General features: G+C 40.3%; 1 protein-coding gene across 1 annotated transcript in view; it reads right to left on the bottom strand.

Moving 5' to 3' along the window:
• Window positions 1-14,716: 14,716 nt before the first annotated feature.
• The window catches only part of LOC124172987, a 57,150-nt gene continuing 44,512 nt past the window's right edge, over window positions 14,717-27,354 (bottom strand). Inside the window, exons 9-11 of the mRNA XM_046552519.1 lie at window positions 21,985-22,269; window positions 17,121-17,332; window positions 14,717-14,966 (exon numbers count right to left, since the gene is read on the bottom strand). Of these exons, the coding sequence (XP_046408475.1) occupies window positions 14,798-14,966; window positions 17,121-17,332; window positions 21,985-22,269 (666 nt within the window). The 3' untranslated portion in view covers window positions 14,717-14,797. The remainder of the gene's footprint in view (window positions 14,967-17,120; window positions 17,333-21,984; window positions 22,270-27,354) is intronic.

The following is a 27,354-nucleotide window of genomic DNA, read 5'->3' as shown; positions in this document are numbered from 1 at the left end:
ATATCGATGTGCGTTTCAATAAAAATGGACTTTTCTCTTATTTATGAATGAGTTGAGTAATATTTATTGCTAATTTTTAAATATATAGTTTAACAATGAAAACCTGCTGTTTTTGAAAAATAAAAAAGTTGCAACATATGATGTACCGCCATAAAATGCATAATAATATTTTAATACGCTCAATTTGAACTATTTAAAGCATGGAAATCATAAAGAAAGCATTATTTCAAGCAAAGCATTATAAATCCTGGATGACAAAAAATGTCAATGCACCCTCAACGAACGATTCGATTGGCCCAAAGAATTTCCACACTAAGTGGCAAAAGATAAGGATGCCGGTAGCTACAGAGGACTTTTCGTCCTCAAGACATAAAGTAAACTCTTTTTCCATCGAGCGGTTGATTTTTGAAATAACAGAACCACTAAGCAGTAAACTGGAAAAGTACCATGGGAGAAATTTTACGGCTTCACGCATAAAAAGCCAATTTAATGGAAAGACGTAATATTACGTACATAGCAATCCTCAGAAGGATTAGCAGGACGTAACATTACGACCATGGCACGCAAAGTGTTAAACTTTGTTCATTGGTCAAATGAACATTTATTTGTCATGAAATAACAAAATTTTGTGGTGTGCCCCCATGGGACACGCTTGTAAACACGCTTAAAAATTTTTGTTCGAGTTTTCTTTCAAAATATATCTTAATTGGTTGTAATTTAAATAGGATATGGAGAAAAAATAAAAAATGTCACTTGGCAAATTAGTTAGGTCTTCAAAGGGTTAATCCGAGATACTGGTTCCGTTTGCAGAACTGCAGAATCGGCGCGCACAACCATTGTTACTTAACCATCAGTTACGTAAAGCGGAGATTTTGCCGCATTTTTCGAAAATTCGAAATAGCGCGTGTGCTGCGTATAAGAAGACCACTGGGTGGCACACTTTGGTATTATATTTCCATATCTTTTCCTCGACCAAGAGCATTATCGTATGCAGTTCCGCTAGAAAAATTATTCAAAGTATTTATCAAGAAATTTGAACGTTAATATGCTTCATTTTTTGTTTATAAATGAAAGACAATATTATTTAAAGTGTACCCTAAAATTTTAATGTACCTACATTTAGGAAAATCAAAAATATTAAAATGCGGCAATAGAAAAGCCGCAAGCGTGCACTGGGGAATTCCTCGCGGGCGTATGCACCTAAGGGTTAATAATAATTAATAATAATAATAATTGCCTTTATTTGCATATACAAACTTGGTCCTTCTAAGCCATATGGCTTGTCATAAGGTTCCAGTCATTCAATACAACTTGTGGCACATTGATAGCATAGCATTTATATTACAAATTTCAACCTCAACTTTAGGGTCTTTTAAACAGAACTATGATAATTTAATATATTTTTTACATTTCAGATTTAAATAAAGAAATTACAAGTTTACAATATCACTTAATGACTAATCTTTCACATTTCTTTTAATGTCGGCCAAAGATTTGAGATTACATAAAGCCTTTGGCATACAATTAAAGGTGTGAGGTACAACATACTTCATCAACCTTTTACCGTAAATGCTATTATAAAGATAACTTTTGAACAAAGAACTGTTGCGTTTGTCCATAGAATGCGTATTATTACATTTAATTGTGTGCTCATTTTTGAAAGATTTGTCTATAATAATGAGCAAATTCAGCATTTCATTCACAGAAAATATATTCAAGAGCTACGCCTAGCGGTACCATATGATACCACCAAAATATTTTGCATCATAACATCCCAAATACTAGGCTCATATAAAATAATTATACTTGATACGAGATATACAGTCTACAAAAATCATAATTACATAATAAAACCTTTGCATTTGCTATACATTGGGCGTAAGTAAAGAAAATGAAATGATTGCTCTGAAAAATTCCGTTTTTTTTTTTCTGGCTAGTTGATGATTCTCAAATTTCAAACGGCTCTAAATGCGTTGAATACAGATTTAAAATACCAAACGTTTCTGAAAATGTCATTAAAAAAGTTCACAACAATTTAAAACTCTCATAACTCCTAATAAATTACGATAAATAATAAAAAAAGTTACGTCTAACGCTGCACTACCAGCTGGTACCATTTGGTACCACTAGGCATTAACGGGCTAATGGGTTAATATAGTATCGAAACGCTATTCTCTAATGGGTTAAGAAGTCCAATTAGCTAGCTGAAGAAACGTCGAAAGAAGAGGATACTTATACGAGCAAGCATTGGGATACGAAAGGCAACCGGTCGCGTTAAATCGGGGGGGTTGGTAGATACAGCGGATGGTGGGAGGAGGTGGTATTTTTTCTTTGAAAAGGGTGTGGGGTGGTACCCCTGTGGGGGCTGTTAGCTGGGCGGGGCAGACTGTGGAGGGAGGGGATGGAAAAACACCACCTTTCACCGCGGGAGAGGGGAAATTCTACCCCTCCCCACCACTCAGTAATCACACACTGTTCGACTTGTCGAGACAGAATGGATGGATGACTCGGCTGCCCACAGCAGACTTCCGCGACGAAAATTTCATTTACTCCAAACGATTCTCGAAAACGAAGGATACATCGATGCTCAAAGGTGTCGATATATTTAGCATCGAGGTTTACCCTCGAGCGGGCGAGCTTCATATTCTCTGTATTTCTTCCGGGTTATCTTCCGCGTCAGCTTGTTTGTAGACAACAGTTTCGCTGGCTATCCTGCCAGCGTCTTCAGGTCGAAGGTGTCGGCTGTTGGTTTCTACCTCGCTTGTATCTACATGTACATCTACATAATACCCTGCGAGCCACCTCTAGGGTGTTTGGTAGGGGGTGATCAATCACCAGCATGCAGCATGCATTTGGACTCCCACATGCACACCACACCGTCCAAAAAACGTCACGTATACTAACAAACTATACTACTATATGCTGTTAGAAATGATAATTGAATTAAGAAACATGCATTAATTTTAACATAGGTTAGTAGGCTACACTAAAAGTCATGCAATCTATTTACGAGTTCTTTTGCTGCCATTATAATCTCTTATTGATCGTGGAAAAAATGACATTCGGAATCTGTCTGTTCTACATTGTATCTCTCTTATTTTATTTATATGATCTGATCTTCCGTAGTATGTTGGCGTCCGTAAGATATGGTTAACTTCGTCAGAAAAGACAATGCTCTTGAATTTATCTAAAAGGTTTAGTCTATTTTTCAATCTACGGTCCGACAGAGATTCCCATCCGAGTTTATCTAAGAGGTCAGTTACACTTACAAGTCTATCGTAATGACCTTTCACAAACCTGGCAGCTCTTCTTTGCACGCGTTCTAACTCTGTTATAAAGCCTTTTTCATGAGGGTCCCAAACACTGGCAGCGAATTCCAAAAGTGGTCTAACGAGGGAAAAGTAGCTAATTTCTCTCACTTTGTCGTCGCACTTTCCTAATATTCTTTTAACAAAACCCATTTTACGATAAACTTGACCGGTTATTTCTCGCATTTGTTTATTCCACGATAGATCATTATTGAGTCTAACTCCATTGTACACCATACCAACTAGAGTATATGACTTGAAGACCTCGGCGACGAAAGGTGCATATCGATGGCTAAGCAACTTTTAAGGAGGGCAAAAAAATTCATTTTTTAAATTTTATATTGTTTTAATTGAAATTAAAAAGCAACCATACATAAAACTGAAAAAGTAGCATAAATTTTCTAACAAAGAGTTTTTTGAAAAAAGATCGGATGCTTTCCCGGCGTATGCTGGTAGTGAAGGCTATCCGAGTTCTCCACCGGATAATCTCCTTCATGGCTGCCGACTTTTCGGGGTACGAGTCGTGCTACATATTCAGGGCTGAGTGTCTTATCTCGGAAGGTGTTCGCCTCATATAGCGTGCCGGGAATAAGAAATTAAATAGAGGTGCCGGTTACTCCCTCAGTAACGTATGGAAACCCGTATTGAATAAAATCCGATTGGCTAATACCAAGGACCAATCAGAGGGAACCTGTTATCGCGGCACGATATTATAATTATTATTATTATTATTATTAAAATTGTTACAAGTAGGCATTTAGCCTGGTGGTAACATGTACATAATGAAAAGAAAACAATAGAAAACACTGAAAAAAACAATAGAAAAATTGAAAAAACAATAGAAAACATTTGAAAGAACAATTAAAAACATTATACAAAGCCCTTGGTCCCTACTTTTTCAGCCGCTTTTTAAAACTATGTAAATTTTTCGGGAAGGACTCAAATAGTTCTGCTGGTAGTTCGTTCCAGTCCCTTATGGTCCTATTTAAGAAGGAGAACTGCTTCGCATTTGTCCTTTGTGAACGGCACTTTATCTTGAACTGGTGATCGTTTTTACCAAGAAAGCTGGGTTTTGATATGTCCTTCCCAAATTCTTTCCATGCTTTTTCCCCGCTTATAATTTTAAACATGCCACATAGCCTGCTTCTTTTCCTCCTCTCTTGTAAACTCTCCCACCTTAGAACTCCGAGCATTTCTGAAACGCTTTCCGATTTTTTATGCTTTCCCAACACATACCTAGCAGCTTTTCTCTGCACCCTCTCCAATTTCTTGACCTCTCCTTTGAAATGAGGGTCCCAGACAAGAGATGCGTACTCTAAAGTGGGTCGTACTACATATCTAGCGATTCGATCGATGAATTTTTCTTCCTCATAGGAAAATCCACTAGGATCGCCCGAACAATAATTGCTTATGCTTGCTTTCGCTAATAGTAGGGCCCCCTTCGCTTCTATACCGTTGGGGTGTTTTTCCCTCGTCCCGTCCCTTCCGTACCTATCCTTTCCCAGAGGCGCCGGCGGGCTCCCATCGCGGCGGCGCCTCTATCCTTTTTCCTTCCCTTCCTTCTCCTCCCCGGGTGTCTGGGCATATAAGCCACTGGCTTGGTTCCCGGCCCCGGTGCGTTGTATCCTCGAAGGGCTCCCCTGACCCCTATCTTTAATGTCATCAGCTATTTCTATCGCGGCGGCGCCTCTTTTCTTTTCTCTTCCTCTCCTCCCCCTCCTCGGGTGATCGGGCGTTTAAGTCTCCGACTTGGTTCCCGGCCCCAGTGCGTTGTATCCTCGAAAGGCTCCCCTGAGACCGCATTTTTACTGTCATCAGCTATCCCTATCGCGGCGGCGCCTCTTTCCTTTTTCCTTCCCTTCCTTCTCCTCCCCGGGTGTCTGGGCGTATAAGCCACTGGCTTGGTTTCCGGCCCCGGTGCGTTGTATCCTCGAAGGGGTTCCCTGAGCTCTCACACTTTATCCCGGGACGCTATATAAGGCGAACACCTTCAGAGAAATGACACTCAGCCGTTGAAGATGAAGTACGACTCGTACCCCGAAACGTAGGCAGCCATGAAGGAGATTATTACCCTATGGATCACCCAAACAGCTTTCTTTAGAAGAGTTTTTTTCATTGAAATTTATTTTTCTTAACAATATTATCAGTAAGGTGGGTGGTGAAAAACTTGAGCAGGTTGAGCAATTCAACTATTTAGGCAGTACGTTAGAGGAAAACGGATACAGTAGTAAGGACATATGGAAGAGAATCGCATTAGCGAAGGAGGCATTCATGAACAGGAAGGAGCTTCTTAGAGGATCGTTGTGTAAGAGTTTAAAGAAAAGGTTAGTGAAGAGTTTGATCTGGAGTGTAGCTCTCTACGGTGCGGAAACGTGGACTCTGAGGAAAGAAGACGAGAGAAGATTGGAGGCGTTCGAGATGTGGGTATGGAGAAGAATGGAGAGGGTGAAATGGACGGAGAGGAAAAGGAACGACCAAGTGCTGGATATGGTTGGCGAGGAGAGGCAGCTTTTAGATGAGATACGCAGGAGACAGAAGGTTTGGATGGAGTTAGTGCTTAGCGGTGAGGGGATGTTGAAAATGGTGTTGGAGGGTAGAATGTTGGGGAAACGAGGGAGGGGAAGGAAAAGAATAGGATTTTTAGATAGATTGAAAGAGAGTAGGCCTTACAGTGAATTAAAGAAGGCATTGCTGGAAGGAAAGGGAGGCTCCCAGATCACCTCTTTAGTACTCCATGGAAACCTACCTTAATCGGTAGAATACTATAATAATAATATTATCAGTATTAACTCAGATCGGACAAATTTTGCACACAAATCATACCTGACAGACTTGACGTAACAATGGATAATTTGGCTGCAGTCCTTGCCGACAAATATTGTACAATGCTTGCTTCGCGAGAAAAACGACGATTTGCCTAGAACCGCGGGATGGGACTTTTTTGTCCCATATAGCGAAAACATACAATTTCAGTTTTTGTTGTACACTTATTTCGTATTTAGCATAATAACAGTTTATTATGAAGGTGAATATATCGTTATTCAGCCAGTTAGAAGCGCAGAAGGGAATAATCTGTGCACTGCGCCGGCCGCCTACTCACGCAGCGCCGGCCGCGTCACCTCTGTCCGACGCGTCTGCAGGTCTGTGCTTGAAGCCAACACGCTTCGCCTTGCAGCACATTTAAAAATTAAACACTACCTAAACACGTGTTTTGTTCACACAAACCACAAAAAATCGTAAATTATACTTAAACATAACATGATCAACGTATTTTGTCAATGGGACAAAAAAGTCCCATTCCGCGGTTTTGGTGGGGTTGGAAAGTTCAGCGGTTCTAGTGTTAAATGAAGTTTTCGCTGGCAACACAACAGCAGTGAATGATGTTGCCAGTTCGTAAATACACCACTCCCGCTGATAATAGTGAATACAAGGTTACTTTTCCGGCCTTCCATTTCATTAAAATTTATCTTATTCAATTTTCTCACTTCTCGCGATAGCCTTATCCTGTTATTATGCCTAGATAAATATTTTCTTGAACATTTAATGACTTTCTTTGGCTCACCAAATTTAAGAAATAAAAGTCGAATCATGTTATCAACCTAGTCACTATTATTTTTTGTATTTTTCTTGTCGTAAAACAGATTTATAACGAGGAGTAATCTCTAACACTTTGCATGCCATGGACGTAATATTTCGTCCTGCTAATCATTCTGAGGATTGTCATAGACTTAATGTTACGTCTTTCCATTTAATTGGCTTTGTTTTTGCGTGAAGCCGTAATATTTCGCCCGCGGTACTTTTCCAGTTTACTGCTTAGAGGTTCTATTTTTTTTCAAAAATGAACTGCTCGATGGAAAAAGAGTTCTCTTTATGTCTTGAGGACGAAAAGTCCTCTGCAGCTACCGGCATCCTCATCTTCGGCCACTTTGTGTGAAAATTCTTTGGGTGAAAGTTCGTTGAGGGTGCATTGACCCTTTTTTGTAACTCAGGATTTATAATGCTTTGCTTGGAACAATGCTTTTTTATGATTTCCATGCTTTAAATAGTTCAAGTTGAGCGTATCAAAAAAATTATTATGCATGCTATGGCGGTACATCATATGTTGCAACTTTTTCATTTTTCAAAAAAAGTAGGTTTTCATTGTTAAATTATATATTTAAAAATTAGCAATAAATGTTATTCAACTCATTCATAAAGAAGAGCAAAGTCCAATTTTATTGAAATGCACATCGATATTAATATATTTTTGATGTTTATATTTTAAAAATGTACGAATGTAGTAAAAATGGCTGGATTTTTCAGTAGGACTTTAAATTTAGCAGCCAACAATCAAAGTGCTAACGTCTGTAAGACAACAGAGTTAAGTAGACCTTTATCGTCTACGGAAAGCAATCAATTAAAATGCAGCAAAAAGCTTATGTTACGTTATCAGTAGGTAGGTATCTGTTATACTCATTGAAACTGTTCCCCTTTCATAAAATTAACCACAAAATACGAATAACTCCATGTCGGCAATATGTCTTGCTTCGCGGCGACGCACAGTGGGGCCAAATCTATAAAAGGTGGCCATAATTAGAAAAATAAAAGTTTTGGGTTATGATTTCTTTTTACATGGTTGGGAAGACACTTATTTGAGCTGCTGAGAAATAAGTTTGAGAAGCAGGTAAGTGTGCACCTCTTCGTAAAAATCACTTTCAATGTGACAGGTGCGCTGCTGGGATACACATCCTCCCTCTCGCTTCGAAATACCCTCATCTTCTAGACTCCTCCTCAGCTACCCAATGGGCTAAATTTAAAATTTTAAAAATAAAATCTACGCAGTAATGTGCATAGATAAAAAATGTTGCTTTACCATGACATTGAAATGAAATTAAAATTATAATTTACATAAATATTAACCAATAAATTGCACAACTTTTATTCAAAAATAAAAATACGAACATCATTAAGTTATATAGCGGTGCTCTGCAGTGCTGTTATATAGTTATATTATTGTAGCCACAACTCTCGGCTATCAAAACAAAAAAATTATCCGCCCCAACCCGCCCCTTCGTGAATTAATGAAGAAATACGTAAGTAACCTCCAACCGTATTGACGCCTAAGCGCAGCTCGTTGACACGCTGCATGCAAGAGGGAGCACTTATGTTATAATAAGCGAAACAAAATGAGTTCTTTTGCAATAAATTGACGCGATAAAGACTCAAGACAAAGTATATACAAAGTTGATGTTATAATATCTCGTCCAGTAAAGAATGATATCCCTAATGTAGTTTAACCACGTTGCATGCATGGATTCGAAATTTCGAATGCTGCTTGCAAGTGGCTTTCAGAATGTAAGTTAAAACCTGGCAGATCTGCAATACAAACGCTAAAAAATTGGTGGAGGAGCCTAAGAAGGAGAAGGACTTAAAAAGGAGCTTAGTATAAACCGGCCAAAGCAGGTGTATGGTTGTAGTAATGACGACAACACAGCTCGAGAGCTCCGAAATTTCCGCCAATATAACAGGCCTCAATTTGGAGCTTCTTCAGAGATTTAATACTGTTTTACAAGCTGTCTTCTGGCTATAGAATAAATATAGATATCTGCAAAGTGTTTTCTATCTAAACCGCACGGCTATTGTTGAATAATATCACTGGTTTTGCATGCCAACAATGTTAACCCCAAATACTGTTGCACGAAAGGAATGCCATACAAAATTCATTGTTGCCAATCGAAAAAATGTCAGAAGAAGCGCAGGAAGCGTACAACAAATTGTTGAGGAAATTTAGGGAGAATTTTACCCGAAAAAGCTCAAGGAAAGAACTGTAGTGTACTTGGTCGTGAGATTGATGTTACATTCCGACTCGATTATTGTAAGTCAGATTGTGATGCGGTCCAAGTCATCGACAGTTTTATGTTCCGGAGCCATGGATATTTTGTATGAATCTTACCTGATAGAATCAGGATCTTCATCGGAATCGGTAGAAGAATCTTTGGATGGAAAGAAGTCTGTTTGAAATTTGTGTTTACGTTTATAAGCCTGTGTGCGCAGCTCTTTTCATATTCAACGTAGAAAACCTACAATATAATAATGTGTGATGTATATGTGTTTGTTAACTTTTTATATATTCTTATAAAGACATTTAACTTATTAGTTTTTATTTCATATTCAAAATAATAAGTGGGTTAATTCAATAATGCAGTTTTGTGCTTAGATAATTATTCATGGAACGAATTAGAGAAGGATTATATTTAGTGTTTGCATTTTTTTAAGTGAGTGGTCGCGGGCCTGTTCATATTCTACGCAGACTGACTGTTATATAATAATGTTTATAATTTCTTTGCTACGTTATTGTGTTCCAGGACATATTTTTAAGCTATAAGTATTTATAAATGCTTATTACGTGTACATTATTAAGATACATATAACAATATCGGAAATTAATTCGTTTAGAATGTTTGAAAATTAAAAATAGCCATTCAATGATGAAATTTATTTTTTTAAATTCATAAAATTATTAATCCTTTGCCTTAAAGCTTTGAAATGCATTTCATATAATTTTCAAAATCAGTTTCATATTCGTAATATTATATAATTAAAAATATTCCCCCCTTTTTACTGGACATAAGGAACAATTACTGCCTTATTTTAGCAAAAATTCCAATTTTTCGGCAAAATATAAATTTCCTTTATATTTCAATATCATATTCGGAATCAGCGACCTCGAAAACTGTTATATTCCAAATTTCAAACACGCTACATGATATTTAATAATTATGACCACCTTTTAAGCATTTGGCCCCACTGTGCGACGTTTAAACAATGTGAAATGATTCATTGTATAGTCGAATGAACAAAACTATATGTTTTGCACGAACCTATGGTGCTTCGGCAGAATTTCATATCAATGACTAAATTTCAGCATTCTACCATATTTGCCCTTTTCCTTGGGCTACAACCTTGTCGCGGTGGAAAGGCTTGCGCGTTCCTATGACCCCTAGAGCTGCGCTGGTGGGATTAATTCTAAATCATTCCCAGTAGGGCCACCCATGCCAGATAGGTCGAAGGGTAGGAGCCAGACGAAAGGTAGTCCACGTGATGGTGTCACGTAAAAAACACTGTTGGAATGGAAGTGGGAAACCCTACCAACTATCTCTTCCCTGAAAACATGGAGTTTGATCAAACTAGCCTCGGATGGTCTAATCGCGAGACCCAGCCCTTAAGGGCGGGTGTCGTAGGTGGCAACGAGATCGGCAAGGTCCTCGGGGTCCGTATCATGCGAAATCCTTGCAGAGACATATCATCATCATCTTTTCCAGCATCAGCATCCCAGGAGCAGGACAAGAAGACCAAGAGAATGGAGAAGAAGAAGGCATCGATGAATGTAGGGACGTGGAATGTGAGGACAATGATGAGGGCGGGTGAACTAGAAAATATAAAAAGGGAAATGCAGAAAGGGAAGATAGATATCTTGGGTCTATACGAAGTTAGATGGAAGGATAGTAGGGACTACTGGAGTGACGGGTACAGGGTTATGTATATAGTGTTGGGGAGGAAAGTCAACGAGGGGTAGCTTTAGTACTAAACGGGAAGATGAATAAGCGTGTGGTAGGCATAGAGCAGGTAAGCGAAAGAATTCTTGTGGTAGAAATTGAGGCAGGACCCACCAACCTTGTGGTGGTCCAAGTTTACCCGCCCACAAGCAGTAATAGGGAGGAAGATGTAGATGAGGTGTACGAAGAGCTGGAAGAAATAATTAGAGACACACCTGGTAGGAAAAATCTGGTAGTAATGGGGGACTGGGACGCTTCAGTCGGGGAAGGGAGGGGTGGAAACGAAGCAGGAGAATTTGGATTAGGAATTCGGAACGACAGGGGAGAGAAAGCAGCAGAATTTTGCAGGAGAAACAAGTTATTCATTACAAACACTTGGTTTAATCATCACAAAGAGCAAAGGTACACATGGAAAAGTCCTGGGGACATTGGGAGATATCAGATAGACTACATCATGGTAATTGGAGAGGTTTAGAAATAGTGTGAAAAACTCGCGCAGCTTCCCCGCAGCGGATGCGGATTCAGACCACAATTTAGTACTTATGAAATCCAACGTCAGATTCAAAAGACTTATGAAAGTCAGGAAGGCGAAGAAATGGAATGTAGAAGCTTTGAAGGGGAGTGTGAAGAGAGAATATCAGAAACTTGTTGAAAATTGCACCCGGGAGATTGAATGTACAAACAATGTTGAGGAAAGTTGGGATAATATTAAAACTGGAATAGTCAAAGTGGCTGATGAGTCAATTGGTTACGTTGACAGTAGAAGGATAAAGAAATCGTGGATAATGGAGATAAAGATAAGGGGAAATGGAGGAGAGGAGGAAGTGGAAGAACGTGGACACCGAAAAGGGCAAAAGAATGTATAGACAAATTATTAATCGATTATGGCGTGAAAGTAAGAGAGCAAGGGAGGCTTGGTGGAAAAGACAGTGTGAGGAAATGGAAAAGTTTCAGAAGGAATGAGAGGTAAGCGCGTTATATGCCAAAAAAGTCACTATCGGGCGGTAAAAGAGGGCAAACCATGCCTAACGTTATGGTTAAAGATGGGAAGATGCTAACCGAGCGAGAAGAGGTACATAGTAGATGTGGCTACATAGGTTTCCGCGGTGTTCAGGTTCCAATTTCTCCATGTTTCCGGTGCAACCGCGTCGGTTTGTTGGTGATGACAACAGTTTCGCTGGCACTGCTGCCAGCGTCTTCAGGTCCTTATATAGGGGGTCTCCTGATATAGGGGGTCTGCCGTAGAAGGGCAACGAAAAAACGGCAATTCCAGCTGTCTGCCGTATCGGAGCACGCCTGGACCCTGGGACATGACATTAAGTTTTACGACGCCAAGATAATAGTGTAAGAAGGCAGATATTTTCCCAGACTCATCCGCGAATCCATTGAGATAGCCCGGACGGACAATTTTAACAGAGACGACGGCTACCATCTGGATGCCCATTGGAGGAGGCTCATTAGGCGGACCAATAAGAGAGCAGTAGCCACAACTGGCGGAACTGACCCCCTATATAAGGAGGTCAAAAACCGTGGACCGGCATCATCTTCGACCTGAAGACGCTGGCAGCAGTGCCAGCGAAACTGTTGTCATCACCAACAAACCGACGTGGTTGCACCGGAAACATGGAGAAATTGGTACAGAGTAGATGGAAGGAATACGTGGAGGATCTCTATGAAGGGAGGAATAGACCAGAGAGATTGGCTTTAGAGGAAGAAGGTGAAGAGGAGGAGGATAATGTTGGGCCTGGGAAATTAGATTCAGAAATAGAGAAAGCACTTCGTGATATGAAGGCCAGGAGAACAGTAGGCGTGGACAACATCCCGTGCGAGCTGCTGACGAATCTAGGGAGGGATAGTAGGAAAAGGTTTTTCGAGCTAGTTCGCAGGATCTATGAGGATGGGAGTTGGTTAAGATTTCGTGAAGACGGTTCTAATTCCGCTACCGAAAAAGAAGAAAGCTGTTAAATGCGGGGACTATAGGGCTATTAGCCTAATATCTCACGCGGCGAAAGTGGTACTGAGGGTGTTGAACAGACGAATGGAGTCGAGGGCAAACGAGAATTTGGGGGAAGATCAGTTTGATTTTAGAAAAGGGAAGCCGACTCGTGATGCAATTGCAATAATGAGGTCCCTCGTGGAGAGGAGGCTAGAATATGACCATGACGTATATGACTGTTTCGTGGACTTTGAGAAAGCATTTGATCGGGTGAACTGGGCTAAACTGATGGATATTCTCAAGAGAATAGGTGTAGATTGGAGGGATAGGCGTCTGATACGTAATCTGTATATGGCGCAGACTGCGCAAGTGAGGGCAGCGGGCGAGGAATCTGGGTGGGCAAGCATTGGCCGAGGTGTAAGGCAAGGCTGTCCTCTATCGCCGCTTCTTTTTAACGTATACGCTTAGGAGATGGGAAGAGAAGCGTGGGATGAGTTAGAAGCTGGATTAAAAGTGGGAGGAATGATGTTCAGATCAGTGAGATTCGCTGATGATCAGGCGATGGTTAGCCAGTCAGCGAGGGGGCTTCAGGCTCTAGTGGATGCGTAACACGAGCGTTGCGAGGAATATGGGATGAGGATTAATCACAAGAAGACCAGGGTTATGCGGTTTTGTAAAGCCTCACGAGTGAGGAATGTCAGACTTACGATAAAGGTGGGTGGTGAAAAACTTGAGAAGGTGAGCAGTTCAACTATTTAGGAAGCTCATCGTAATTGCATACAGTTGTAAGGATATTAGGAAGAGAATTTCATTAGCAAAGGAGGCGTTCATGAACAGAAAGGAGCTTCTGGGAGGTTTGCTTTGTAAGAATTTAAAGAAAAGGTTAGTGAAGAGTCTGATCTGGAGTGTAGCGCTTTACGGTGCAGAAACGTGGGCACTTAGGAAGGAGGTGGAGGGAAGATTGGAGGCATTCGACATGTGGGTATGGAGAAGAATGGAGAGGGTGAAATGGACGGAGAGGAGGAGAAACGACGAAGTGCTGGACATGGTGGGTGAGCAGAGGCAGCTTTTAGATGAGATACGGAGGAGACAGAAGGTAAAGATGGAGCGAGTACTTAGAGGGGATGGGATGTTGAAAACAGTGTTACAGGAAAGCATGTTAGGTAAACGAGGGAGGGGAAGGAAAAGAATAGGATTTTTAGATACAATGAAAGGTAGTAGGTCTTATTGTGCAGTGAAGAGGGAAGCGGAAGATGTAAGGGGATGCTCCCGGAATTCTTTGTAAGCACTCCATGGAAACCTACCTCAATCGGTAGAATACTTTAATAATACCATTTTTGCGCCAAACAAACCTAGATTAGAAACTGACAATTTAAAAAGCTGATTGAGGAAAAACTTCGAAAAGTTACGAACAAATTCTGTTAAACAACAGTCAAAATTTTATTCATGAAAAATGTTTAGAGAATTGCACGAATTTGGAACGGAAAACCAAGAGCACTATTCTTAAAAAAATCTTATTACATAATATATGATTGAGGAAAAAGTTCTGATATTTACGAAGAAATTTACGAAAAATATAATTAAAATTTTATTGTCCGTAAAGTATCAAAGAACTTTCACCATATAACAGCCGAATCTGTTGTACTAATTCAAACTGTTTTTCTTACTTAAAATAAACCACAAAAATCAATGTCTCCATGCTGGCAGTATAAATTACCACGGGGCGACGTTTAAACAACGTGAAATGATTCACTGTTGTAGTCGAACAAATAAAGAGTAAAACTATATATATTACACAAAACTTTGGAGCTTTGGCAGAATATCATATCAATATCTAAATTTCAGCGCCCTACCATTTTTGGGCCAAATAATCCTAGAGTAAAAACTGAATGATTTAAATGCTCATTAAGGAAAAACTTCGAAAAGTTAAAAGGAGATTCTGTGTAACAACAGTCAAAATTTTATTGATGAAAAATGTTCAGAGAATTACACAAATTGTGACCGGAAACCCAACAGCTCTATTCCGGTGGTTTAAGTACTGCTCCTGCTTCAGTAGAGCTGGTACTCTTGTGTCCCGACACTGAATTAACTCCAGTGTCATTCCAACAGAATCCAATCAGGGGCAATAAATGATAGGCCCATGACTCCACATCCGCGACCGCTTTTCCCTTGACCGAATCTGGCTTACTGAAAACACGAAAAAATACATGCATTCATTAGAAATTCATTCGGGAAATAAGAATTCTGAGTATTGGTCAAAAGTTTTCGATCGCCATTTCACGAAACTAGATCTTTATTCCGATGTGCATACACAGCGGGAAACTTAAATACGGAAGTAAAAAAACAATTTATAAGAACCTACATTTGGAGTATGCTCCTATAGGGAAGTGAGGCATGGACAATGACCGCAGCGGAGAAAGCAAGGATAGAGGCCTTCGAAATGTGGTTCTACAGAAGATAAAATGGATCGACGGAGTTGGTAACGAGGAAGTCTTAAGAAGAGTATGAGAGAGGAGACGCCTCATGAAAACCTCACGAAAAAAAACAAGAAGACGGAACAACCTTATTGGCCACATCATGAGACATGATAGCCAGATGATGACAATCGTCGAGGGACAAGTGGAATCAAGAATGGAAAAGGAAGACCTCGAACAAAATATATGGAACAAGTACAGAGAGATGTGAAAGAGAAGAAATACATAGGTGTGGAAAGATTAGCTGATAGGAGAACTGAGGGGAGAGCTGCGTAAAACTAATCCTAGGATTGTTGACCAGTGATGATGATGATGTAAACACATCGTAAAAACTAAATGGACTAAAACTTATATATTTTTTCTCTCCATCATTACATACAAAGTGGTTTATATTGAAAAAATTAATTTAAACTTCACTTTTTTGCCATTTGAGATGAGAGGGCATTGAAATGAAAATTTGATTAGATACTGGTAGCATTTAGTGAAAATGTGTGTGATTTGGAGGTATAAAAACTAGCAACATCAAGTACGTAGTTGTGGGTCAAATAAGAACCATGGGATGTCATCAGCACCTTACGCGCCCTTTACCAGGATAACTATTCCTCAAATAAAACACTTGAAACTGGGCTTCCGTGTGAAACAATGGGAAAACGCTGCTGTATTGCAAAATAAGTTTTCCATGCAGAAAAATAATCAGTGAATAACATGCAAACAATGATGAATAGAGTGCCTTTTTATACGAGAATTAGAAACATATTCTTTGAATAAAAAGCTACAGTCGAAAAAATAACCAGGGACCTACTTGAAGGAGTTAAACAGCATAACCACAGGGATACCATTGAATGTGAAAATGAAATAATTTTAAGGTAATATATTACCCCTGTGAATGTATAACTGCGGTAATTGTTTGAAATATTAGTTACATAATCCTATATGGGAAGGTTATTCGTAGACAGCTCTACATAGACTATACCATTTTTCCGAACTGATAGCGGCTGGGTGGAAAATAGAAACTAGCCAATCAGAAGCGCTGCCCCTTCCACCTCTCCGTTCCCCTCCATCCCTTTCCCTTTTCCTCTCCGCTCCCCTCCATCCGGCCGACCGGTGTTGCCATCCTTGGGAATAACGGTACTTTCGGGGGCGGCAGAACCATAGATCTTTCATATTAAAAGATCTATGGGCAGAACGAGCGATGTGCAATCTCCAAAGATTCGGCTTGGCAACACTGCTAGCTGGAGAGCGATGTGCACTGCTCGAGTTTGGAGAGAGACTATGGGGTCTTATACACTTTCTCATCAGTCGCTCTTCTGTGATTGGCTATAAGAGTGGGTGGGTTTCGAGCACGCTCAAGGTCAGCCGCCGTCAGTTCAGAAAAATGGTACAGAATACAGCAAACTTTGATTGGAATCCGAGACCCGGTTTTCGAACAATACCCTCGTTAATTTTGATTTATTTTTTCACGTTAAATTACAATAATTTATCACTAACATAGAAACATAGTCTTATTTCCACCAATAATCACATCAAAGTATATATTCCATGAAAAATCGTGACCTTTTCCCTTTCCTCTAGTGTTACTGATCAATTAATTTTGTAAGCTTTTCATAGTGTCACTGTGAATAATATGTGCATACAGCGTGAATAATAGCGTGGTTCTTAAAATGAATGGATGAATGTCTGAAGTTAAATTTAAATGGTTTGTGCCGGGAACTTTTTTGTCGCTAGTTACAGATAATTTCTTTAAAAAGCATGAAAGGTGGTGATTGCTGTCGGAGTAGCAAACGTAAGAGAATAAGAAGCGTACCGACTAAGACATAGAGATTTATATTTTTAAGATGTTTAATCAAATTATACTGTAGATGCTTACGAGCAGTGAAGGTCCTGTATATCGATAACCGCTGGCACAACAAGCATGTGTCCATTGAGCCTCTCCAACGCCGACACTGGCCTCATTTCCTTGGAGGCGTACCGCAGGAGCTTGAAGACTTCGCAGTCGCACACGAAAGGGTTGTGTCCCAGAAGGAATTTGACACGGGAAAACTCGCTGTCAATGTCGCATCCGGGGAGTACAACTCCAATCTGGGAGGAGGGAAAGGAAACATTTGATACTATGTCCACTCCAGACCTGAAAGTCTATTTTCCATATTGAGTTTGCCTTTGCATCATTTTCCTACGGAAATCGAGTTAAAAAATATTAGCCGTCAAACACCCAGCATGTATTTTTGTCACTCAACCACCTACCGACATGGGTCTGTCAGACCTCAGAGAAAAATAATTCATTTTTATAAAATGTGCGCAGAAAAGTTTCGTTGTGGAGCATATTGAAATCTGAACTAAAAACAAAGAAACACGAAAGTGGACTACATTTTTGTTTAATCTCTCATAAGTGATAATAACGCTTATTTTAGGCTTACATTTAGACTCACATAAATTACCGCGCAGTATAAAAATTTCGTTTTCATTTTTAATGGACAGTGGAAACGAGACTCAAGAGCAGGCTCGCGGTGTAATACCTAATTCATAAGAGCAATTTTAATTCAACAGCTATTTTATTGAAGGCGCTTGGTTTTCTGATTTTGACACTGAAAACTTACCTCTACCACCGGATTAAATCGCATGTAATGCTAACGAGTATTATCTTAACACGTTGCGTACGGATGGCGAGAATTCTCGTCATTTTTTTCCCGAATGTTCCGTACGGATGACGAAGATTCTCGCTATTTAGGTGCGTCAACCTAAACAATTTTAAAGCATACAATACGTATTCGTTAGTATGTTTTCAGATGTTCGTTATTTATAACGAATTGATGCATCATAGCGTTTGAATGGGTAAAGTTATATTCTAAACATTAGCTTTTTAACCATGTTTAAACCAAAGGCATTACGCCGTAATAGGCACATATTTCCAAATCGGCTTTCCTAGGAATTTAAATACCTCGGCACGCAACGTGTTAATCGCAGACGCGTATTGTGACGCTTTTGTATACACCTACTAGTGTTGTAGCCTTGCAGTAAGGGACTAAAACTCTTGATCGCGGTACATTAGGGTCATCTAGAGGAAGGCGAGGCAGTTTCCATCTTAAATATTGGCCCCGCGTGTTTATAACGCCTGAGATTCAGATAACAGCCGGCACACTTGCATGACAGCAGCCCTTCAGTGTTCGATTCCTCCGATAGGCCGGAAGAGAGTGCAGATCAAGGCATTCCACTGGCGACTGCAGAATTTGGTTCTTGGAAACATTTTTAGCAATCAAAAGCTATGATTTGCCATATTTGATGCCAAATATGATTTTCTTGTGCCGCAACAACTTACAATCAGAACATGCTAAAAATACTCCATTTGATACAGCTGTATAATTGCTCACCGCGTAAAATCCATCCTTGGATATTTCGTTTTTCGGCCCCTGGCAGAAGGGATCATATCCGACGGCAAGAATTTAAGCAATGAGTGAACCCGCTTGCAGCCGATATTTGTTTTACCTTTCAGAAACTCTAATAAATGTATACCGACTCACGAGTAAAACAAAACTTTCCTCAGGTGACAATGCGTCTTGTTACGAGACGACGATTATCGCAACAATGATTGAAATGAAGTATCATGGGAAGACAAAACCATATATTAGATGATCCCCGACCCTATACGTAAGACCCGAAGTAGAAACCTGGTAGAGCCGAAAGAAATCTTTTAATCTTCGACTCGGTAACAGAATGGGCCATTCTCATCCCGATATCAAGCAAACAAATCAAGGTCACCGACCACCCTATTCCCAAAAATGCTACTGCTGATGCATACCTCTTTGTGTTCGTTTGCAGCGGCGCGCTTAAGAATTCATTTCCAAATACTTTTAAGCTTTAGTTAACCTTAACTTAACCTTAATTTGTTCATTGTGTCTGCGCAAGTCCCTATGTCATGTGTTACATACCACCAAAATATTTAATAGACATAATTTTTATGACAAAACAACGTTTGCTGGGTCAGTTTGTAATATGATAGATCTTTCATAGTTTTACTATGACATAGTGTCGATAGTATCATGGTCTCTTAATTGTGTGGTCTTAAGGGCGTAGTAATCAAGTAGAACCGTAATTTCTGAATCACAATGGGAAACATTCACAATTTTTTCAAAGTATGATTGTATAAGTTTAGGAGGCATTGGTAAACAGGTAGGAGATTATGAGAATATCGTTGCACAGGGTGCGCCAGAGAAACTTACTTATTTGAAAGGTCAATAAAAACAAAAGTACTTCAGTCCGATTGATATGCTGATATTCGTATCCATTCTTTGCAGCATATCAATCGGTATGTTGGGAATGGCGTCGCGAATGTTGTTCTTGAGGTGTGCTATGGTCCGTGGTCGATCGACATAAACCAGGGATTTCAAATAACCCCATATATGGCACGGGGGGGGGCACATAGGGGCTTGCTCTCCAGATTTGACTCCATGCGATTTCTTTTTATCAAAAATCGACTTCATCAGTGTGTGCGCAATGGGGGTCGCCATTTATCCGATGTAATTTTCAAGACTGCATGAAAAAAAATTGGGATATTGTTTTCTCGAATAAAAAAAAATTTAAAACTATAACTGAAGTACTTTTGTTTTTATTGACCTTTCAAATAAGTAAGTTTCTCTGGCGGGGGGGCGATTTCTTTTAATCAAAAATCGACTTCATCAGTGTATGCGCAATGGGGGTCGCCATTTATCCGATATAATTTTCAAGACTGCATGAAAAAAAATTGGGATATTGTTTTCTCGAATAAAAAAAAATTTAAAACTATAACTGAAGTACTTTTGTTTTTATTGACCTTTCAAATAAGTAAGTTTCTCTGGCGCACCCTGTATAAGAGTTTAAAGAAAAGGTTGGTAAAAAGATTGGTTTTGAATGTAGCTATTCACGGTGACGAAACATAGACACTAAAGAAGGAGGACGAGGAAAGACTTGAGGCATTTGAAATGTGCGTGTGGGGTTGGATGGAGAAGGTGAAATGGACGGAACGAAAGAGGACGGAAGAAGTGCTGGACATGGTGGGAGAGGAAACGAAGCTTCTAGATGAGATTTGGATGAGACAGAAGGTATGGATGGGGGAAGTAATGAACGGGGAGGGGATTTGAGATAAGTGTTATAGAGGGTAGAATGTTGGATAAATGAAGTAGAGGAAGGAAAGCTATAGGTTATTTAGATAAAATAAAAGTGTGTTTTTTTGAAGAGAAAGGGGAAGTGCTCAAAGCAAGGGGGGCCTTAAGAATGCTTGTTAAGTTCTCCACGGAATTCTACTTTAATCTTAAGAATTCTATTATGATATTAATGCAACATGTTCCCCCTAGTAGTGAATATGTCCCCCTAGGTAGATATGCCACAGTGTTTCAGGTAGAAATGTTTGCTATCCTAACCTGTGTGCACGCTATTGAAGAGACTGGTCTCTATAAGAGGCCGATCCATTTTTGCACCGATAGTCAGACTGCTCTAAAAGCCCTGAACTCACCTTGGTTCAGGTCCAAGCTATTGGCTGAATGCTACAAGGCACTCAATATTTTGGGCAGCCGTTGTAAAGTAGAACTTTACCTGGCTACCGGGACCGGAAACGAAAAGGCAGATTAACTTGCTAGGGCCGGCACTGAACAGAACCCAATTGGTCCAGAACCAATGGTGCCAGTTGCACCCTCAACGGGGATGGCTACAATCAGAGGGTAGGGATCAACCCAACATTCACAGATCTGGCGAGAAACACCGGGGTTACGTCAGGATAGAACCCTTATAGGAGAGCTCTCTCCCAGACTCGAGAGAAGACTTTTCCTTATGAACAGAAGTCAATTGCGAACAGTAGTATGCCTGCTTACGGGTCACTATCATGTAATTAGGCACATGCACCGGCTAGGGGGTAACAGACTGAGATAGGTGTAGGTGGTGTGAGACGGAATAGGAAACAACCACACATCTAATATTTGAGGGCCCCGCAAGCATTAGGACTCGACATAGACACCTGAAATCACCTTTTATGCAGACCAAGGAGGTAAGAGATATTCCCATTACGGACCTCTTGTCCTTTGCTAAGGACATAGGCCTCTATGGGTTATCAGTTATCGGTGGTTAGCACAATGAACCAATAGGTGTAAAGGTCGTATCACACTAGCGACTGCGACCGCCGCTGCGACCGCGATTTCGGCTGCGGCTGCGACTGCACCCCATCACACATTGCGGCCGACGCCACGATCGCGCATGCGCACGTATGAACGTTTCTGCTTTGGCATGTTTGTTTACGAAAGCCCAAAGAATAGATAGAGAGCAGCAATTGTTGAAAATGTTCCTAAAATATGTTAAAACGTACTTCATTTTCATTCACCTGTGTACTCGGGTGCAATATCCAATATACTGGGCTTCCATCTTTACCTTAAAAATCCGAAATTATCTCAGCGCTATCTTAAAGCCTTCTTGAACTTCCCTCGCTACGGTAACCAAAACAAACAAACACGTCTGCCGCAAGCGCGCGAGATTGAAATGGAGCTCTCTGATTGGCTGCGACTGCGACTCAGAAGAATAGCCGGTCGGCTATTCTTCGGAGTCGCAGTCGCAGCGTCGACTGCCTCGCTCTGATTGGTCGACGGGCCAGTCGCAGTCGCGGTCGCAGCCGCAGCGCCGGCCGCAGTCGCTAGTGTGATACGGTCTTAAGTGCCCTAACAGCTGATCCCCCACCGCATCATCAATCAATCAATCAATTCAACATGTTACATTACCTTATTATCTGGGAGTTGCAGAGAAGAGATAGAATTGTGCCTGAGGTCGATCGTCAGATTATTCGATCCTGGAAGTCGATTGGGGAGGAGATGTGGATTAAATAGTGCAAAGTCAAACGGTGCCACACGGAGGTCCATGGTGTCCCAGGCCCTGGTGTAAAGAAGATCTCCGTGCCAGAGTCGTTTGATTTTGTTGTGGCTTAGGTCGACGAAACGCAGGTTTGACATGTAGTGCTGGAACTCCATTGGTATGTAGGCGATATCGTTATGGGAAAGTATGATGACCTGCAAATAAATTGGAAAGATACGATCACGAATATTGCAAAAGGGGATCCTCAAGTCGGCCTCTGAATGTCTTGTCATTCACTTCGCATAGTAACCGGTTTGCAAAAGTCGTCACTGGCTTCGATGACTGACAAATTGACCCACATTTCACGATAAAAATAGGGTAAATTAGGAGTGACGACCCATTAACCCTCAGCGTTACGTCAACGCAATATTATTGAATCCTAATGCTCAGAACAAGTTCCTACCTCAGAATAATTTTCTCTTCGATTTGCACACTATTTTTATGTATCTCTAGTTCTAATTTTATCACATCCACCAACATTTTAACACTAGATCCGCTGAACTTTCCAACCCCACCAAAACAGCGGCATGGGACTTTTTTGTCCCATTGACAAAATAACAATATTAATAATAATAATAATAATTTGTTGCTCCTAAATTTGTTTTTTTACTTAATACAATGAAAAAAGAGAAGGAGCTTTAGGTGTACTCGAAGGTCATAGGACCAGAATTGAGCCACCGTCAATTTACAAATGTATGCCAAAACATAATAATGCAGTACATGATTCATTAAGTTTTATGTAAATAACATCAAAATAAATTTTTAACTTTTTCTTGCTAGAAGAACCAGTCTTTAGCAAGTCTCAACATGACATATGTGGTATTATTTTTTTTAATTTTTGCGGGCAGTAGATGAATAGGTTGATCCTGTCATGAATGTTTGAATAAATTTGAAAGATACGATCACGAATATTGCGAAAGGGGATCCTCAAGTCGGCCTCTAAATGTCTTGCCACCCATTTCACGCAGGAACCCGTTGACAAAAGTCGTCACTGGCGTCGATGACTGACAAATTGACCGACATTATCCGAGCAAAGAGGGTAATAAAAGTGATGATCAATAAATCCTCAGCGTTGCGTAAACGCAACTTTATTGAATCCTAATTCTCAGAACAAGTTCCTACTTCAGAATATTTCTTTCTTCGATTTACTGACTCGTTTTAAGTATCTCTAGTTCTAATTTTGTCACATTCACCAATATTTTCATTCATATAATTATATTCTTATGACTGATGGCGTTTGTCATAAAAACCGATGCGAACATACGAGACACTCTAGGAAAAAAGACATACCTCAGCATGTCCGTTAAAAGGCAGAATGTGTTATTTCCTCCAAAGGAATACTGATTAATTCCCGCCGAAGATGTCGAGTGTACAAATCAAGAAAAAAATAAAAGATGTATACTTATTTTTTAAAATTACTTTTTATACATATTTACCGGAGTTTTCCCAGCATTGTGTATACGCAGCATTTTTAAAATCATAGAATATGATGGGAATATTTATTCCAGGAATTCATCTTAATTAGGCCAAGATAAATCGGTAAATGCGAAACAACCGAAGTTAAAAGCCCTGAATACAGTCTGGGGAATAATAATGGGTTAACCGCATTCAACACAGGTGATGGTGTGATCCTTCAATTTCATAATTTTTTAGAGCTATAATTAACATCATATAAATGAAAAATATTGGAGAAAAGCGTATCACATGGCACTCATCACCACGCTGTGGACATTTGTTAAAACCAAATAAAAATGCGACCGAGTAGGTAACAGAAATCGCCATCTATGGAACGGATTTCGGAATCCTCCACCTATCCTATTCACTGCGTTCGTGGACTTCGAAAAGACATTTGACAGTGTGTATTGAAGCACAATACTGGGAATTCTGAGGGAAATTGGAATATCATTCAATGACAGGAAAATCATCTACAGTTTATGCGAAGGCAATGTAGCAGTGATAACACCAAGTCCAAGCTGTGAAGAAGCAATTATCAGAAAGGGGTTAGACAAAACTACAATTGGCTAGGCAATGCTTGGCTTTGTCACCAGGAATATTTAACGTTTACATCGGGAAATAAATTATTTAAGTCAAAGAAAAGACCAAGGGAGTGAATATCAAAGAAAACAATGAGTAGGCTTAAATTTCCCAATTACATTGCCGCCATATTAAACACAAAGAAGGATTTGAAAAATATTCTGATTAATATGAGTGGGTAATGGGTACATATCAGCTGGGAATAAACTCAAACGAAACTAAGATAATAGCATGAAGCATAATAGAAGATGTCAAGACTAATATTTAAAATTGGGGAGCAGAAACTGGTAGAGGTGGAAGAATATTGTTATTTGGGAAGCGTGATCAATAGCGTCCGGAGAAGCAAGGAAGGAACTATCAGCAGGAGAGCCAAAGTGAAGAGAGCATTCCAAGAAAAAAGGGACCTACTCACAGTGGCAATGTTAAAAATGGAGGTAAAGAAACAATTTTTCAGAACCAACATTTGAAATATGTTCCTATACAAACTTCTCTGTTGTAATTCTACTGATGCTTAGTTATCTCTTTAGCTTCTCAGATAAACCTTAGGATAGAAGCGGCTTAATCACATAGGACTACAGTGTGGCCAGGTTCCGACAAAAATTGCTCCAAAACGGCACTACTTCATTTCCGTGGCACGTTCATGCTCCCATATCCTGCTTTTGATACCAATGAAGCCGAGACTGATGTGGAGAAACCTTGGATCAAACTTCATAAGTTTTAATAACAGATGTTCAATACGTTCTCAATGAGCGACAGTAACAATATCGCTCAAGGCACTAAGTTCTCCGAAACATTCGACACTCATGGTGGTAAAAATAGCACATAGGAAAAGCTCCAACCAAGCGGGCAAGCATGTACTCCGTCCACTACTGATCTGGTTGTTTACCTGTCAGAGGTTGCTAGGAAGTGGTTATACGTAAACACAGACTTTAACGAAACCCCACAGAATTATGTCACAGGGTATAAAATCCGACGATCAATCGAACGGTTCAGTAGAGTTTCATAAATATATATTTGTGCACTTGGCAACTTGAGTGAGGCACTATTGATAGTTTGGACAAAATAATACTTAAAAAAAAAGTGTAAACGCTGAAGATTGGAGGAGGTTAACGGAAATACAGACAATATAGAAACATAGGAGCCAAGAATGTGCAAAATGCACATTCATGGCTTCTCGCTAAAGAATGTGTAGAACAAATACTGTTATGAAATATTGATGTAAACGAATTATAAATACTACTTTAGTTATTCTTTCATGTACGCACTTAAGCATTGTTAGAATAGATTATCAAGGTAACACAAAATGAGCTACACTAAACATCATAACAGAAGAAATACCACGCCATTGTAATATTTTCTGAGAATTCCACGCACTAAGATCACTGGCGATAGTGAGCAACTTAGGCTGCAAATGTGGGTTCAGGTCATTTGGAGGGAACGATTGTTCAACAGACAACCACAGGTATAGTAAAAGCAGATGGAACAGAACATCGCCCCTTCTATATACCGTAATACCCAGTGTTCAAGCTATCCCTTTGAGGCATTACCTGAGTCAATATACCAAGAAATATTTTTCTTGGAATCCCAATGCATTCACTGTCACTCATAGTTCTCAAACAATTTCTTTCGAAATGACCTGCACCCTCATTTGGAGCCTTACCAGCTCATTATCGTCAGCGGCCAGTGGGCATGAATTTCTCAGAAAATACTGCGATAATGTGATCCTTCTTATCTCTCCATTCATTTTGCTCACTCGCCAACCCCCGCTGTGCACGGAGACCCATTGGTGCCGGGATATCCCCTCCCAGCCTAACTATGCATTCTGCCCTCCCACTACCTTCCCTTTGAACCCCAGTCAACAACATCACGTAAATACGAATTTACGATCTATTTGCTAACCCTCACATACCCACTTGCTTTTAGCATACTTGTAAACGGTGGTAAACAGATCGTTCTTACCTTAGGATGCCAGTATATCTTGGATTTGCAGACGCCTACAGAAATCTGGACAATTTTTTGGACAACTCTACAGCAACCTTTGTATGCATCTTTTATGTTTAGGTCACAGTAAATATCCACTATAGCGCAAGTAAACGCTGATTTAATCTTGCTCGATACGCGAAGTTAAAAGCATCAAATAGTCACCACTCGGTGAAAACTCACCACTCCTTTTTTCAAAACGGACTATCTTTACCACTAATCACTGCAAATCCCCCATCTGCGAGTCCACCTCTACACCTCTATAAACCTGACCTTGCACTTCTTCTCAATCTCCCTGCTCCCCCTCCTGCCCCAGCCTCCCGGCCTCCTCCACAGAGGATCCCGCAGCGCGTTTTATCTCCTCCCCCCCACTCCTCCTCTCCCCCTTCGGGTGATAATCAGTCTCCGGAGCATACGGTGGTCAACTTATCTTCCTACTCCCTCACTCCAGACGAAATATCCGTGCTAGATAAGGGATTATCCTTCTCACCCACACCCAAAGTCGATCCTGTGATGCTCGTAAGCGACACTATCAAGCTCTCACCCCTCTCTAGCTAAATTCAAACCTCCTTCGCCTCACGAAGCGAAACCTCTTCCCGCCAATCACCCTGTAGAAATATTCACCAATCTTCTTCTTTCCAAAGTTTCGGACCCCGCTTTTCTTAACTCTCTTCATCCTCCAACTAACCTCTCCACTACCGAAAAAAGAGCACTGAGCAATCTAAGAAAAAATTCTGATATTGTCGTTACTTCCTCAGACAAAGGATCTACTATTGTTGTGCTCAACTCCACCGACTATGTAACCGAAGCCCAAAGACAACTCTCTGACATGTCTTCCTACACACCTACCTCGCATGATCTCAACCCTGCCTTTCACCGAAACATCCAATCCTTTTTAAAAAGGAAAGCACCAAAAGAAGGCCTTTCTAGTGGTGACATTTCCTTATTATCTCCACCCCATCCGCGAACCCCTCACTTCTACATTCTACCGAAAATTCACAAGGCAAACAATCCTGGTCGCCCAATCGTCTCCTCTTTAAATTCCCCCACAGAACGAATCTCTTCCTTTCTTGACTATTATCTTCAGCCTCTTGTACACTCCCTTCCTTCCTACATTAAAGATACGTACGATTTCCTCAATCGCCTCCATTCTACCTCTCTCCCGGTTGATAAAGACATCATTATGGTCACTATCGACGTGACCTCACTATACACCTCTATACCTC

Source organism: Ischnura elegans (genome assembly GCF_921293095.1).
Source record: "Ischnura elegans chromosome 13 unlocalized genomic scaffold, ioIscEleg1.1 SUPER_13_unloc_3, whole genome shotgun sequence".
Taxonomy (NCBI): Eukaryota; Metazoa; Arthropoda; class Insecta; order Odonata; family Coenagrionidae; genus Ischnura; species Ischnura elegans.
Note: the sequence above shows the minus strand (reverse complement) of the source record. Positions and strands in the feature narration are given on the sequence as shown.